Source organism: Lepidochelys kempii, chromosome 7 (genome assembly GCF_965140285.1).
Source record: "Lepidochelys kempii isolate rLepKem1 chromosome 7, rLepKem1.hap1, whole genome shotgun sequence".
NCBI classification, from domain to species: Eukaryota; Metazoa; Chordata; order Testudines; family Cheloniidae; genus Lepidochelys; species Lepidochelys kempii.
In genome coordinates this window covers 98237416-98252832 of record NC_136386.1, presented here as the reverse complement: position 1 = coordinate 98252832, position 15417 = coordinate 98237416, and the positions used below count along the sequence as shown (strand labels likewise).

At 38.3% G+C, this 15417-nt stretch overlaps 1 protein-coding gene across 26 annotated transcripts in view; it reads left to right on the top strand.

Moving 5' to 3' along the window:
* The window catches only part of JAKMIP3 (Janus kinase and microtubule interacting protein 3), a 176715-nt gene that overhangs the window by 107575 nt on the left and 53723 nt on the right, over window positions 1–15417 (top strand). For 19 of the 26 annotated variants that reach the window (XR_013636083.1, XR_013636082.1, XM_073353984.2 and 16 more), the window contains 7 exons: window positions 509–655; window positions 1662–1793; window positions 3891–3926; window positions 5439–5498; window positions 7008–7136; window positions 9518–9646; window positions 14778–14861. Coding sequence is in view for 24 of the 26 variants with exons in the window: in XM_073353984.2 (XP_073210085.2) it covers window positions 509–655; window positions 1662–1793; window positions 3891–3926; window positions 5439–5498; window positions 7008–7136; window positions 9518–9646; window positions 14778–14861 (717 nt within the window). In the remaining 2 variants the exon portion in view is untranslated. The remainder of the gene's footprint in view (window positions 1–508; window positions 656–1661; window positions 1794–3890; window positions 3927–5438; window positions 5499–7007; window positions 7137–9517; window positions 9647–14777; window positions 14862–15417) is intronic. The other 7 variants (XM_073353990.2, XM_073354003.2, XM_078853841.1 and 4 more) reach the window with 2 other exon arrangements.

The window sequence follows — 15417 nt, the reverse complement described above, 5'->3', positions numbered from 1 at the left end:
ACATTTGAATCCCTGGCACCTTCATGAGATCAGCAGAAGACAGTCTGATGGAGTGCCTTGAGGACATGATCAATTTTTCAATTGATTTCAGTAGGCTTTGGAACAGGCCCCAAGTTAACAGAAATTGGAGGGGACCTGATTTAAAAAACTGCTGCTGTCATTCTGTTCCTGGCCCTGTTACATATTTTTCCCTCAACCCCCAGTACTTCACTGGATATGTGAATGAAGGGTTTGCGTGTGTAGGCAAGTGAGAGGGTTGTGTATATGGGTGAAATGAGAGTTAAAGAGGTCAAGCATCTTGCCCAAGGTCACACAGTGAGTCAATGGCAGAGACAGGAACAGAACCTAGGAATCCAAGAGGACACTGATTTGCATTTTTCAAAATTGGAAGTGAATTCTATTACTATGGTAGTAAAATGACTTGAGTTTTAATACATTCTATTGCTATGTTTTCAAGTGATAAATAGAAATCGCTACACTGAGTGAATGCATTCTTTTAATATTTCAGTTAAAACGTCTAAGAGAAGCAGAAAGTCAGTATAAACCTCTCCTGGACAAAAATAAGCGTCTCAGTAGGAAGAATGAAGATTTATCCCATGCCTTACGTCGAATGGAAAATAAATTAAAATTTGTAACACAAGAGAACATAGAAATGGTAGGTTTCCCTCTTGCCACTGTCATCTATAAGAAGAGCAAATAACTTAATATATACAGTTTTGAGGAAATCAGGAATTTAACAAAAATATCATCACAAGCTTGCAGGATATTAAACAAGTGTTTTCATTGTTCTAAGTGTTTTTTCTGGTATTATGTTATACATAATAAGTGACTTATGGCTTTTGCTTATTAACCGATGATGGTCCAGTTATACAGTGGGAAAGTGGTCAAGAAACAGTTCAGGAAATGTTTTACTTTAGCTTTAAAAAAAAAAATTCTGAGCTATAATAAAATAGTAAAATGCCTATATTTTGATTCAGCTGAATGCTCAGCAGTACTCAGGAGAATAGGGATGCAAATGATGTCACTTGAATTGTGATTTTTGTATCACAACTGCCTTCCAGTGATTTGGAAATTTGCACCGGTGACTCAATATTTTTATTTGTTTATGTTTAAAGTTGAACATTAATGGTAGTTGAGTAAATGAGAGATTACATGCATGCAACAGGACCAAAAACACTTTTTTCTTAAAGTTCAGTTTCTCTCACACTCTCCAGATCCTGTCCTGCTGAAGATAATGGGAACAATTCAGAAAAGAATTAACCTCCATTTAGGATTTCTTTTGCCACATCTTTAAATTCCTCCTTCAGCGATATAAAGCTGAACAGACTGTCCTTTCCAAGACTTATGTTAATCTAAGTCCTCAGTGGGCTACCAGATGGTGCATGAGAGCTATGCAAACTGACTTTGCTCTCTGGTGACTATGAGCATGATGCCTTCCTGATGCCCTAGCTTCTAGTTTTTTCTGGCCTGAGGAGCTAGAATCCCAACCTAGATTTATTGTTTGGGGCAGGAAGTGGGGGAGGCAGAGAGAGAATCACCATCATTTTAGCAAATAGCCCAGATGAATTACTGGTTGTGAAAGGGAAGGATTATATGCTGCACGTTGGCAAAGACTTTTAATCATTTGCAATTTTGTTCTGTGGTGTTGTTTTTTTTTCCAGAGACAAAGGGCTGGGATAATAAGGAGACCAAGCTCTTTAAATGATCTTGACCAGAGTCAAGAAGAAAGAGAAGTTGAATTTCTGAGGTTACAAATTATTGAACAGCAAAATATCATAGACGAACTCTCTAAGGTAATCAAATAGCACAGCCTTCCTAGTGCTCTTGGACATAGCAAAAGAAAAGAAGACACCAAGCAAGCAGGAACAGCTTGTGTTGTCAACAAACATACGGTGATGATTTCCATGGGCTTCCCTTTATAATGGAACTGAACCTAAAGTAATAGGTGGAACATTATTTGAAAGATCCCTTACACTCAGCTCAACATTTGCATAAAGGAGCTTCTTTCAGTTATTCTGAGCTTTCTGGGAAACACACTAATGACCAGATCCTAATCCCATTAAAGTCAATGGAAAAACTCTCTTTGACTTCAATGGGAACAAGATCATGCCTAAAAACAGGAGACTTATGAAAGGGAATATTTTCCAATGTTTTAGGGTTATTTTAAGATGCTTAAATCTTTTAAAATTTGTTTTCCTTTTAATAATTTCCTTTTAATAATGCTTCTTGTGATCAGCAAAGTTGAGGCTCCAGCCCACAGGTGTGTGGGGGGAGAAAATAAAATCTTGAATGGATCCTTAAGCAAGCTTCATAGTAAATTTTTTTTAAATGCTATGCAGATTTTTCTTAAACATCCCAAAGCCAGTTCTATAACAACTGTGGACCATAGGTCATCTACATGAGCTAATGCTGCTTTGGGAATTGTAAATTCCGTGAGTTTTTACTCAGAGTTTTTCACTTTGGGCAGGGACATTAGGGAATTTCAAGTCAGCATAAATTTCGGGTGAGGAATCCCTCTGGGTTGAGGAGTGTTTATTCCATAGACAGCGAGTGTCTTCCTGGCTCACCCCCTCCTCCTCAGGGAAAGAGCAGTATGATCATAGAATCATAGAATATCAGGATTGGAAGGGACCTCAGGAGGTCATCTAGTCCAACCCCCTGCTCAAAGCAGGACCAATCCCCAACTAAATGATGTTGTAAAGGTAGCACTCCTCCAAACTTCCACATCCCTCCTCCTGGATCCACCAGGTTTTATCCCCTCTACAGGCAGTGTTGGAGGGGATAATTTAGCTTTAAAAGGTCCCAGTCTTTAGTCCTTACCTAGGTAAAATTCCAGTTACAGCAAATGAGAGTTAAACCTAGGCATGGCCTGCAGAATCCAGTTAAATAATATTCTACTGCAATACCGATTACAGCTTTAAAGTAGCACCATGACAGGATGTTAGCCACACAGAATGGAATGCTCTCACTTGCCAGCCTTGTCACATCCATTGTGGGGGTTTTTCCTGAATAAATGAAAGATTTCTTGTGTCTTGTATTACAACTAAAATAATTCATACTTTTTTTAAAAAAAAGTGTGGAAACAGGCTGTGCAATTAAGTAGAAAGCCAATAAAATGTATACCCTTGCACTTAATAGGAAAAGAAGGACTTGTGGCACCTTAGAGACTAACAAATTTATCAGAGCATAAGATTCAGTGGAAAATACAGTGGGGAGATTTTATATACACAGAGAACACGAAACAATGGATGTTACCATACAGACTGTAACAAGAGTGATCAGGTCACAAATCAGACGTCAAGAATTATAACATTCAAAAACCAGTTGGAGAACACTTCAATCTCTTTGGTCACTCGATTACAGACCTAAAAGTGGCAATTCTTCAACAAAAAAACTTCAAAAACAGACTCCAATGAGAGACTACTGAATTGGAATTAATTTGCAAACTGGATACAATTAATTTAGGCTTGAATAAAGACTGGGAGTGGATGTGTCATTACACAAAGTAAAACTATTTCCCTTTGTTTATTTCCCCTCCTACTGTTCTTGTCAACTGCTGGAAATAGCCCACCTTGATTATCACTACAAAAGGTTTCCCTCCACCCCACTCTCCTGCTGGTAATAGCTCACCTTTCCTGATCATTCTTGTGACAGTCTGTATGGTAACATCCATTGTTTCGTGTTCTCTGTGTATATAAAATCTCCCCACTATATTTTCCACTGAATGCATCCGATGAAGTGAGCTGTAGCTCACGAAAGCTTATGCTCTGATAAATTTGTTAGTCTCTAAGGTGCCACAAGTACTCCTTTTCTTTTTACAGATACAGACTAACACAGCTGCTACTCTGAAACCTTGCACTTAATGACATTCTCTAATTATTTTTTATTAGACCCTTGAAACTGCTGGCTATGTGAAGAGCGTAATAGTAAGTAAGGCATATATTTAATTTCACTCTGTTCCTCTTTGTATATTTTAGACAGTGGTTCTTTGAGATCATGCAGACCAGCTGCAACATCTCATGTTGTCTGGTATTAATGAAGTGTTTCAAAGTAATATTTGTTATGAATTTACTTTATATTCAGAGGCTAGATTTAACCCAGGGATTCTATCAATGAAGACCCTAGCAGCAGAAATTCATTGAGGTGGGAGTAAGATTGTGATACTGGAAAACAGTTTCAACTTCCCTTTCACCTGTGGGTTTTATGAAAAGAAAGTACAGCCTAAAAAGTCAGCACGGGCAGTTGCTCAGACAATGCACCAATTAGTGCATCCACTTGGCAGCCTCAACCCCTAAAATACAGAGGTGCTTCCTGAGCTGAAAACCCAGAGGGACAGTTTCCACCAAGCAGCAGTCATGCTTTCTACAATTGGCCTGAAAATAGTTTTGTCCTAGCCACACTGGCGTATTGAGAACCTGTGCAATGGGACCCACTGCTATCAGCTAAGGATCCCTTTTGCTATTGTAGATGGGCATTTACTGAGTGCAAGTCACACCTGCTAAGTTTTACTGACGAAAGTCTGTTTTCACTGCTGTCAGCACAACAAAGCCAATGAAGCTAAGGAAAAGTGATTTCTGTTCTAGTCTGCCATTCACAAAACTATTGGCACTATTTTTCTGTTTGTACAATCTTCATTACTGGGGATGATGTCAGCAGCAATAAGAATATGTGATCAATCTGTCCCATAATATGTTTTGAATCCTGTTAGGAAATGAATGAGCTGGAGGATAATAGGGATTGGTCTTTTCTTTTAACCTGTATTGTTTTATCAATATTGGGGCTTTTCTTTGTTAATCCCCCAGAACAAAACATTTTTCATAATGTGTTAAAATTCATTACCACTAGTATTAGATCTTTCATAATAGCCACTGAATAAAAATACTTCCTGATAACAGAAAAAGCTGAAGCCTGATCTTCAGAGATGCTGAGTCCCCACAGTTCCTGTTAAGGTCAACTGAAGTTATGTGAACTCAGCACTTTTGAAAATCAGGCCCTGAATTTTCTGCAGTTGGGTCAGATGACAAGTGCCCATGGTTTCATTTGAAAATAATGGAAGCCATGCACACATCCACAAACAGTATTTACCCCTGCATCTCAATACTGCCAGGATATTCTATAACACAGAATTCAATGAGTGTTCTGCCCATGGAGCCTCTGTAAAATCAGGCCTAGGATGTCATGTATGGTATGGAGCAGTCAGGATTTTCATCTATAGACTCAAACAACTGATATGTTCTGACTACAAACTTGCAATATTTTGGAGAGCAGTTAGTATTTGATTGATGAAAAATTGTCTATTTCTCATTGCATTATAATGCAATGGCTGGTACTGAAACTACTTTTGGCCAATTTGAAGGATAATGCAAACATTTACACAGAGCAATTAAAAGATAAAACACTGACATTAGCTAACAAATGTATCAAATTCATTTTTCCAGGAACGTGATAAGCTTTTAAGGTATAGGAAACAAAGGAAGAAAATGACAAAACTCCCTAAGGTAAAAAATAAAGTATAAATCTATATTTATTTGTATAGAGCTGATGAGCACAATATCTTGCTTAGTGACATCAATGGTCGATACAAGTGCTCAGCAACTCTCAAAATCTGACAGCAAGGGTGCATGCTGGCTCTACTGAGGTCAATGGGGACAGGATTGCACCTTAAGGATCCAGCGTTCAGCAAGCAAAAACTGACTCAAACTTAGAAGTGACTTTTGAGTCTTTGGTGTAGGTCAAGCAGTTTAAGAACAATCCTAAATAGATTTTTATGGTCATCTAAAACAAGAATGTGTAGATTGATTTTGTGGGTGGAGGATGGAAGACCATTGTCATCTTTCTCACCCCCAGTTTCACCCTTGGTGTTGGTAATATTCATCCTTGATATATAATACATGTGCTATAGGAAGTCAACTGTTTAAACTGCACACTGTTTGCTTTTTAATATGTGTGCTTTAAAACACAAACTGTACTGTGCATAGTTTGAGCATCCCTCAGGAACTCAATAACAAGTGACAATTTGTGTATAGAGTAGACAGCTTCTGTGAATTAGAAAATCATAAAGTTAACTCATTTTTTACAACAGTGCCTAAAAATTCATGTCAGATATAAATAATTCATTATAAAATTGAGCGACATGCACAAAAATGATTGTCATAAGCAGCAGCAGCAGCATTACAATTAGTGCTCAGTGGGATGGAAGAAGGCAATATTAATGACAGAGTCTGTCTGATGGATAATTAATGTACTTGTGCAGTGGTTGGAGAAGGTGAAAAGTCAAGGAGCGGAATTAGTAGTAAACTATACGCTAGGTGAAGGGTCAAAGCCTCAGTGGGGTTGCAGAAGGTGTAAATCAGAGCAGTGGCCCTTGTGTTTTATGTGAAATTCAATCTCTAACTACTGTGGGCCAAACAAATCCCAGACTAATTGTACAAGGCTAGGCATGTGCTGGTATGTATGTACACAAACACATACAGCTGGATGGGGGAATGGATGATGTGGCTAAAGAACTACATACTGCCTAAAATTTGAAGCAAACTAAATAAAATAAATATGACAAAGCACTTCTAAGAGAGGACTCCATGCTTCCAAATAACATATAAAATAACCCACTCAGCAAATTAAAGCAACATACAGTTTTACTAGAACATTATGGATGGTCTAAAAAAAGTTTACCACCAATTTATAAAGAAGCAACTTCTGTATTTAGAAATAAGTAACAGATTGGAAACTCTCCTGATATTTTAGTGTGAGAACAATTCATTTTCCCCTGAGAGAGTTCATTAAAACAAATAGAGGGAAACCACACTTTGAAAAGCATATCGCCGTATGCTGAAGCAGAGTACAAAGTCTAGAATACAAATTTTCTGTTTAAGCCACACTCTGCTTCAGAATTACTGGAGATGCTCATCAGAGGGTTTTTCAGACATTTAAGGGGCTCAGCTGGCTATACCGTATTGTAAGGTTTATTTGCATTGTTCAGCTGCACTTACACATTGTCATTTGGTCAGAAGCCGGTTGTGGAGACATTTTTTGGCTATGATGAAGAAGCTTCTCTGGAGTCTGATGGTTCTTCTATCTCGTATCAAACTGACAGAACAGATCAAACGCCTTGCACTCCTGATGATGACTTGGAAGAGGTATTTTTTCATTAACCTAGAATATGTGATGACACTTAAATTTATCCTGTGTATTCTTATATCTAACTCAGAATTGTTGATCATATTATTAAGACAATTATCCTGCCCTTGTTTATGGAGAACTCCACATTGATGTACCCTTTAACTAGAAAACTAAAATCTGGTGTAGTCAAATGATCATGAGCTTAATCCTATGCATGGAGGCTGATCTTTTGGGGGCAAGTCCTTAGTCACCCACTATTGTTGGCAAAACCCTGAAACCTTATGTAATTTCTATCCCTAGAAGTGTGGGGCTTAGCAGATTTTTAGGGGTGGGAATACTGAAAAGGCTGTGCGGACCTTATGAAGCGTTTTGGCTGGGAAGATTCATATTGGGATTGAATGCATATTTAGCTTCACGTATAAACTGAGCTCAACATTCATCTTATCCAGTGACTTCACATTTTGACATAAGGGTTTGTCTGCACTACAAGCATAACAGAGCCACAGCTGCAGCTTTGAGGCTACGCCGCTATAGCATTGCAACGTTCACGTGACAGTGACAGAGCGGGTTTTTCTGTCATTGTAGTAAATTCACCCCCTCGAGAGGCAGTAGCTAGGCTTTGATTAAAGAATTTTTCCATCCACTCAGCTGCGACTACCATGCAGGTTAGGTCAACCTAATTGTGTTGCAGAGGGCGTGAAATTTTTCACAGCCTTGAGCAATATAACTAGGTCAACCTAAGTTTTAGGTGTATTTTCAGAGCACAGCCCGAATCCATATTGAATGGAATTGTCCAAATCCATGGTGTGAGCCAAGGCAGCAGAAAGACTCTGTAAGTACTTCTGTCTTTTCACCAGCCCCTCAACAGAGGTCGCCATTCTGCAGCTTCTGATGTCAGAATAAGAAGAGGCAGCTGTTAAGAAATACTGCAGGCAGGCACCAGTGGCCAAATACCACCTGTATTTTGAAGACTATTCCCAAAAGTACATTCCAGATAAAGTCAGTGAGCGTTTTCAGAATCTCATGTCAGATCTATGGACCATTAGCTGTCTCTAGGCTCCAGCAAGAACATTGCTATAGAAAAAAATAAGCCCCATGATAGTGAAATATGTTTTTACAGCATCTGATTCTTTAATACCTGCATCATTTCAATCAGCCCTTCACCATCTGTTTCACAGCTGAATTGCAGATTTCTAAAGAAGGGAATGTAATCATTCATATCCGTGTTATAGCTGGCTACACGATTTAAGTGTGTGTGTGAGAGAGAGAAACATGAATCTGTTGATTCATTTTTAATACACACATTGAGCAAATACTTCTCCTTATTCCTATAGCATGAAATTCACTCATGCAGACAGTTGGCTCAAGTTCTGTGCACCACTGAAGTTGCATATAAGCCTTCAAAATAGTCCTGGCTATTGCATAAAGTGAATTTCACTTATATGGAATTCATCATATTAATGAACCATACTAATGTAGTTCAGCATTAAAGCAGGATATGTAAAGAAGATCAGCGAGAGGTGCTGAAGATCCACATATCTCATTTGGTACATCTACACTGAAATAAAAGACCAGCAGCAGCATAACCAAGGTTGCCCTTGATCAGCTGATTTGGTCTTGCAGGGTTCAGGCTGCGGGGCTAAAAAATTGCAGTGTAGGTGTTTGGACTCGGGCTGGAGCTTGAGCTCTGTAACTCCATGAGGGCGCTGGGTGTCAGAGCCTGGGCGTCAGCCCAACTCCAAACACCTGCGCTGCATTTTTTAGCCACACAGCCCGAGCCCCATGGGCATAAGTCAGTTGACCCCGGCTCTGAGACTCTGTGCCATGGTGTTTTTTTATTGCAATGTAGACGTATCCATTGACTTCAGTGGTAGCTGTGGATGCTCAGTGTCTCTGAAAATCAGGTCATCCATTCACTATTCATTCCTTGTCTTTGTCTCATTTGAAGAACGTAGTACCAACGCAAATGTCATATGTTACTTCAGAAATGCCATTGGCACATCACCAGTGGTGACTGTGTGTGGTGCAGTGATTGAGAGTCGGTTCAACAGTTACAGTGCTTCATGGATGACATACTCTGCATCTTTCTGCAAAAAGGAGGAACTTTTCTTCATAATGGTTGTGATCAGCAGTGCTGGCAAGTAGTGCTAACTCTGAAAGACACATCTTGCATTTCAGTGAAGTGTGTCTACGTGATATTTTCCTGGCAAGATTGAAATAACTAGAGAGCACTTAAAGAACACCTTATGGACAGCACTTGCTAACTCATATTTTAAAAGTACTATAAATTATTGGCTCTAATGCCACCAACTTCCTTCTTCATAGAAAATACGTATAGATTTCTGTTAGGCTTTCTTTACTTTCAGTTTTGGAAGCATCAATTTTTTTTTCATTTCAGGGCATGGCCAAAGAAGAAACAGAATTGAGATTTCGGCAGTTGACAATGGAATATCAGGCTTTGCAACGAGCATATGCTCTGTTGCAAGAACAGGTCGGAGGAACATTGGATGCAGAACGAGAAGTTAAGGTCTAAATGGCTTATATTACGTGAAAATAAAGGATTGCAATTATGTACATTTTTCTAATTTTACTTGCTCAGGTTGTTCTGATAATGGACCAGATCTTTGGCTGGTGTAAATTGGGGTCATGCTATTGAAGATCAAGAAGCTATGTCAATTTACACCAGCTGAGGATCTGGTCAACAGTAGTTTAATATGCATGTATATATGATATAATCATAAGTTTATAAAGTGCCTTTCACAATGATAGGTTCCAAAGTGATACACTGGGTAAACTCAGAGATTGTGCCACCAACCATTTCTGGGCCAAAACACAACAACAGTATATAGAAGTTTAGGAGAAGAAGGGAAGATTATCTTCCAAATAAAATTGCAGCTAGACTGTAGATTGAGTGAAAGTAATTAGTCAGATTAGAATTTGACTAGGATACGAAGGGGTACTGCACAGTCAATTGTATGTTAGTAGTAGTTGAAAAAGAGTTAAATTGGGTTTCAACATTTTTCAGGAGGCTTCTCTTTTCCCCCCTCCTTTGTTTTCCTTTAATCATCCATGGCACTTGCTGATGTGGCCAGAAAAAACACCTGTTTGATATTCCTCATGGTAGTGTCTCTCCATAATATTGTCTTCTGTGAATAACTAATGCGTCTACACTGCTCTCTCAAATGCAGTGTTGTAATTTATGGTCTCTAAAAGCAGTCAGATTTCCACTCTCTTACACTGAAGTGCTGGTTGCTGAAGAAACCATGGCTAATGCATTTATATTTTTATACCACTGATCAGCTTACAAGAGTGTCAAGCAGAATATTTTATGGAAAATTAAGCTTCCCGTCGGTAAAAATCTATTACCAATATTCTTAAATAGTTAATGCCCAAAATTCAAACCTGGATTTACTGAGATTACATGATTCTGCATAACATTTTTAAAAGGTTTATAGTTCAAAACGAGCTTCATTTTCTTAATTGAATTGCAAAATGTATTATTTCATTGTGCCTTCCTATCTTCCTCAGATGGCCCCTTAGAAAGGTAGTTGCAGCTAATTACCTCCTTTAATTTACATTATAAATACATATCTGTATTGTATTATGAATAAATTATTCATTATAAAGTGCTGGAAGGACAATTAATACAGTCACATTTAATTTTACTATTTGAAAATTGATTGAAAGGATTAGAATATATCTGGTTTGGACAAAGAACAAAATATGTACATGTTAATTCTGCCCTGACCTCCACTCTATGCAATCTCATTCATGGAGGTGCTCCTACAAGCTCTCAATTTGGCTCTAAATCTATTATGTAAGTGATGGAGCAGTCACTTTCACTTTTCATAAGCACATTGTTCCAGGAGAGTCCAACACAGTCTTAGGGCAAAATGGCCATATTAGCAATAACTTTATTAAAATTATAAAAGTGTCAAATATTAGTACAACCATGAATATTTCCTACAGCAGTGGGGTAGTCTGATTGCTTTCCCAACCCATAACCAAATTAAACACAAAATGGATAACCCCACTTTCCCCTGCTTGAGTTCTAAGATTGAATCAATATTTTGGCTTTCCAGACCTGGCCATCTAGGTAATGCTTCATTTCCACTAAGTAACTTAAAGTAATGGGTAGGCAATTCCACAGCAGTCTATACTGCTGGGTTCTCTAATATTCTTGCAAGTAGACTAATCCCTTGTCTCTCAGATAGCCAGATTGAGAGATAAGTATTGTTTCACTCTATTTGATCTGTGAAACAGTTTTAGAAATTAATCTTCTTTAAGGCCTGCCTGCTATCTGCTCTGACATGGTAGAAGTTGCAAACATTAAGAAAGTGATGGTGAAACAAGAAGCAACTACAAATATGAGATAATTCAACTTTTCCCAATACAAAACAAACAAAACCCCACACACCAGAAGGAAAATTCACCCAGATAATAAAAACAATTAAATAAGGCAAAACAAAATATAATTACAAGGTTTCGGTGTTAACTGGCTAACTACCTGCCTCACTAACTACCTCAGTAGGTTTATAGGTGGGGAAAACTTCCTGGGATTGGGGTTGTCAGGTGCAAAAGGAGCAGAACTGGTCTTTTCCTCATGCTGCTACTGCTGTCTGCAACCTGCCCAATCACATTTATAGGCCACCAAGCTACCCTTGTTCTCAGCAGAGTAATCATGTGATCCAAAAGGTACCTTGCCTGAAGCAGAGGTTGAGGGTACAATGAGAACCCTCAATGGCTTTACAACTGAGTTCCTCTTAATGGTAAACTTGTTTAACACAGATTGTGTTATTTGCAAATTGCCAGTTCCAGTTAAACAATATATTCTCCGTTTATACTTGGGTAATTTTGCTATTGCCTTGGGAAGAAGCAGTAAAGTATCCGTTGAGATTAGTTCTTTCCAGAGTTCTGTTCCAAGTAAAATGAGTAACTTTTCTTTAAAACATAAACTGAAAAACTTTTTACCTGCCAATACTTCAGCTCCGGGCTCTCTGTTGCGCCTGCAAGACCTGATGGCAATGCTAATATTTAGTGTAAGCATCAATAGTCCTTGTTTTATTTTTTAACTGTTAGTGGGGACATCAGCTGAATAGGAAGAAGTGAACCCTGAACTCAGCTCTTGGCATGAAAGCAGAAGAGGAGATGAATTTGGATAATTTTGTTTTCAGATGTGTTTGTTTATAGATTTTAAATCTACATATGCTCTAAAATTCACTTACTCTGAAAATATATATTCTCAACCAAACTGAGTGCAGGAATAAACAAAAGAGTTGCCTTCATGTATGTTGAGAAGCTAGCAAAAAGCCAACTACGAGGTCATTTAATTAAAACTAATGTTCTAGACTTGGCACAATCTAGATTCAGTCCAGGTCACAGAACTGAAATCGCTTTAGTGGCACTGATAGATGATTTCCTCTTGTAAAATTGGTTAGAGGACAGATATGGATTGTCATCCTACTGGACCTCTCTGCAGTATTCAACACTGTTGACCATGAGAGTCTGCTGTCTCACCTAAAAGAGGTGACAGGGATCCAAGGTAATGTACTAAAATGGGTTGTGTCCTTCCTGGAAGGATGGTGCTAACAAATAGTGATGGGAAACTGCAGCTCCACTGATAGATTCTGCACTTGTGGAGTTCCACAATGATCAATTCTCTCTCCAGTCTTTTTCAACATCTGCATGCAACCATTAGGTGAACTGGTCAGATGACACAAAGACTCAAGTGTTGGCAATATGCAGCTGATGCACAGTTCTATCCATCCTTCACCACATATCACCATTACCACCAAGATGGCCCAGTGTTCAGTTGAGATCAGCACTTGTATAAAGAACAGCTGCTTGAAGCTGAACCCAAGCAAGACAGAGGTGATGCTGATGGGCAAAGTCAAGTATTTTGAAGAGCTTGCAACCACAGTGCAGTCTCCTTTGGTTGAAGATACACACTCACAATTGGTCAATTCAGTCCATAGTCTAGGAATATACTTGGATTCCTCACTGACATCAAGCTCTCACATATCAGCATTTGTGAGTAATGCTTTCTACCACCTCTTCTTGATTAGGAAACTCTGTCCCCTCCTGGTGGATGAAGACCTGGTCTCAGTTATACATGCATTTGTCACCTCTCAGATGGATTACATCAATACAATACAAACTGGACATCAAGCCTTCAGAATTTAGGAAACTCCAATTAGTTCAGAATGCTGTAGTGCATCTTTTGAGCAATACAGGCTACCAAGAACATATCAAATCTGTGTTCTGCTCCCTTCTTGGTTTCCCCTAGACTAGGGTTTCAGTCCTTATCTTCAAAGCACTCCATGGTATGGGCCCAGAGTATCTAAAGGATCATCCAAAGCTCCAGGACAAAGAGTGTGGTCAACAACTTCACTCCTCAGACACAATGGAACTCTCAATAATAAGAGTAAAGCTCACCCCAAGGAGACTGAACTTTTTCTGGGGGCAGTCCAAGACTCTGTAATGAACTCTCCTCAAAACTAAGGACCGTCACAAACCTCACCACTTTCCACTTCAAGTGCAAAAAGCATTTCTTTGGTCTTGCCTTCTCTAATATAAACACAGCAATGGATCTATTAAAAAGACACACCTACCAAAAGAAGACACTCAGCTGCATATGCTTTTTCCCCTGGGAAGAGGATGAGAGAACAAATAACATGTGACAGATGTGTAGTCATGTTGCTTAAGGCACTACTGCAAGTGCTCAGATACTATGGTGATGAGCACAGTATATAGAGGAAATATGTTTCTGGGGCAAAATACAGGACTGGGGTGTGTGTTGGGGTCACCCTGTAGCATAACCAAGGCCGGTAAGAGCCCAGGTATGGCTGATTGGTTGCAGCACACACACAGACACAGCTGGGAGTGATTTACATTTTGAAAGGAATGACACAGCTACTCATTAGCCTGGATTGTACCCTGGTATGTCACACCCATACATCCATATTTTATGTATAAAAATAGTTAAGAATTAGAATTAGCTTTATTCTCCATAAAATATATACATCACATTTACAGAAAGGTGTTGGACTGTGAACTAGTTTCCATTGGCCTTTTTCCTTGAAATCTATGTATAGTACAGTTAGACATTTGTGTACTCAAAATTATGGTCATAAATGTAGAGGCTGTTTTTGACAATTTGTGCCATCGTATTTGTTGGTCTCTTTTAAATCAGTTTAAAACAACAAAAATACAGGTAGAAATCAAGCATGCCCCTCAGCCTATTAATGTATCTTTCCTCCCATTCTTATGGGAAAACAAATCTCAATGTTACTCCATTTGCTTTTTTAAACATCCTGTTTTGATAGAACTGGATAAGGGCAAAAACTCTTCTGATCTGTGAACCAAGAGTGTAACAAATATTCGAATGTAAGAAGCAATTCATCTTTTGCTGTTTAAGTGGCTAGTTAACTGGATGATGTTCATTTTAATCTTAAATTCTATCTTAAAATTATTATCCCATCATACAAGTTTTCCTTTTAAAATTTTTAATGATTGGCCCTGTTATAGGTACTTCACTGCAAATTACTTCCCCCAAAATTCTTTAATAAGTATTTGATATATTTTAAGTGTTTGATGTATCTACATTAGCATTTTGGCTTTTAGAGAAAGTTTGATGTATCTTTTCTCATATCCTACAGACGCGTGAGCAGCTCCAAGCAGAAATAAACAGATCACAAGCTCAAATAGAGGACCTAGAAAAGGCACTTGCTGAGCAGGGACAGGTAATGTACTCTGAGAAAAATATTCATTACTGCAGTCTCTAAGGATAACTAGCTGTTCTGTACATTTTCAGCAAAAGAAACATATACTCACATTATAAAGTCTGTCATATATGATAAAAGACAGTCAAATATTTTAGGAAGTATCACTTTGATAATACTTCCTAAAATATTTGTCCCTCTTTTAATTATAAAATACATCTATCAAGCAGCAGTTATGTGTCGTTATTGACACTCTTAAATCGATTTAACTGCCCTTGCATAATTATGGGAATCCCCTTCAAACTCTGTACCATTGGATTAGGAGAGATTAATATCACATTATTCAACAAATGAGTTGAATAATTCATTAGAACTGAACATTAAATCCATTCTATCTAGGGTTGAGTGAATACTGAAAGAAAAACGTGTGAATATTCATTCATTTGCACAAAGAGAACTTTAAATATGTGAATGTGAAAATTATACACTAAAAACCTGAATCAAAGAGTTATGCTTATCCAGGCATGGAATACACTCTGTTACCTGGGGCCTAGACTCTCAGTTGATGTAAATCTGT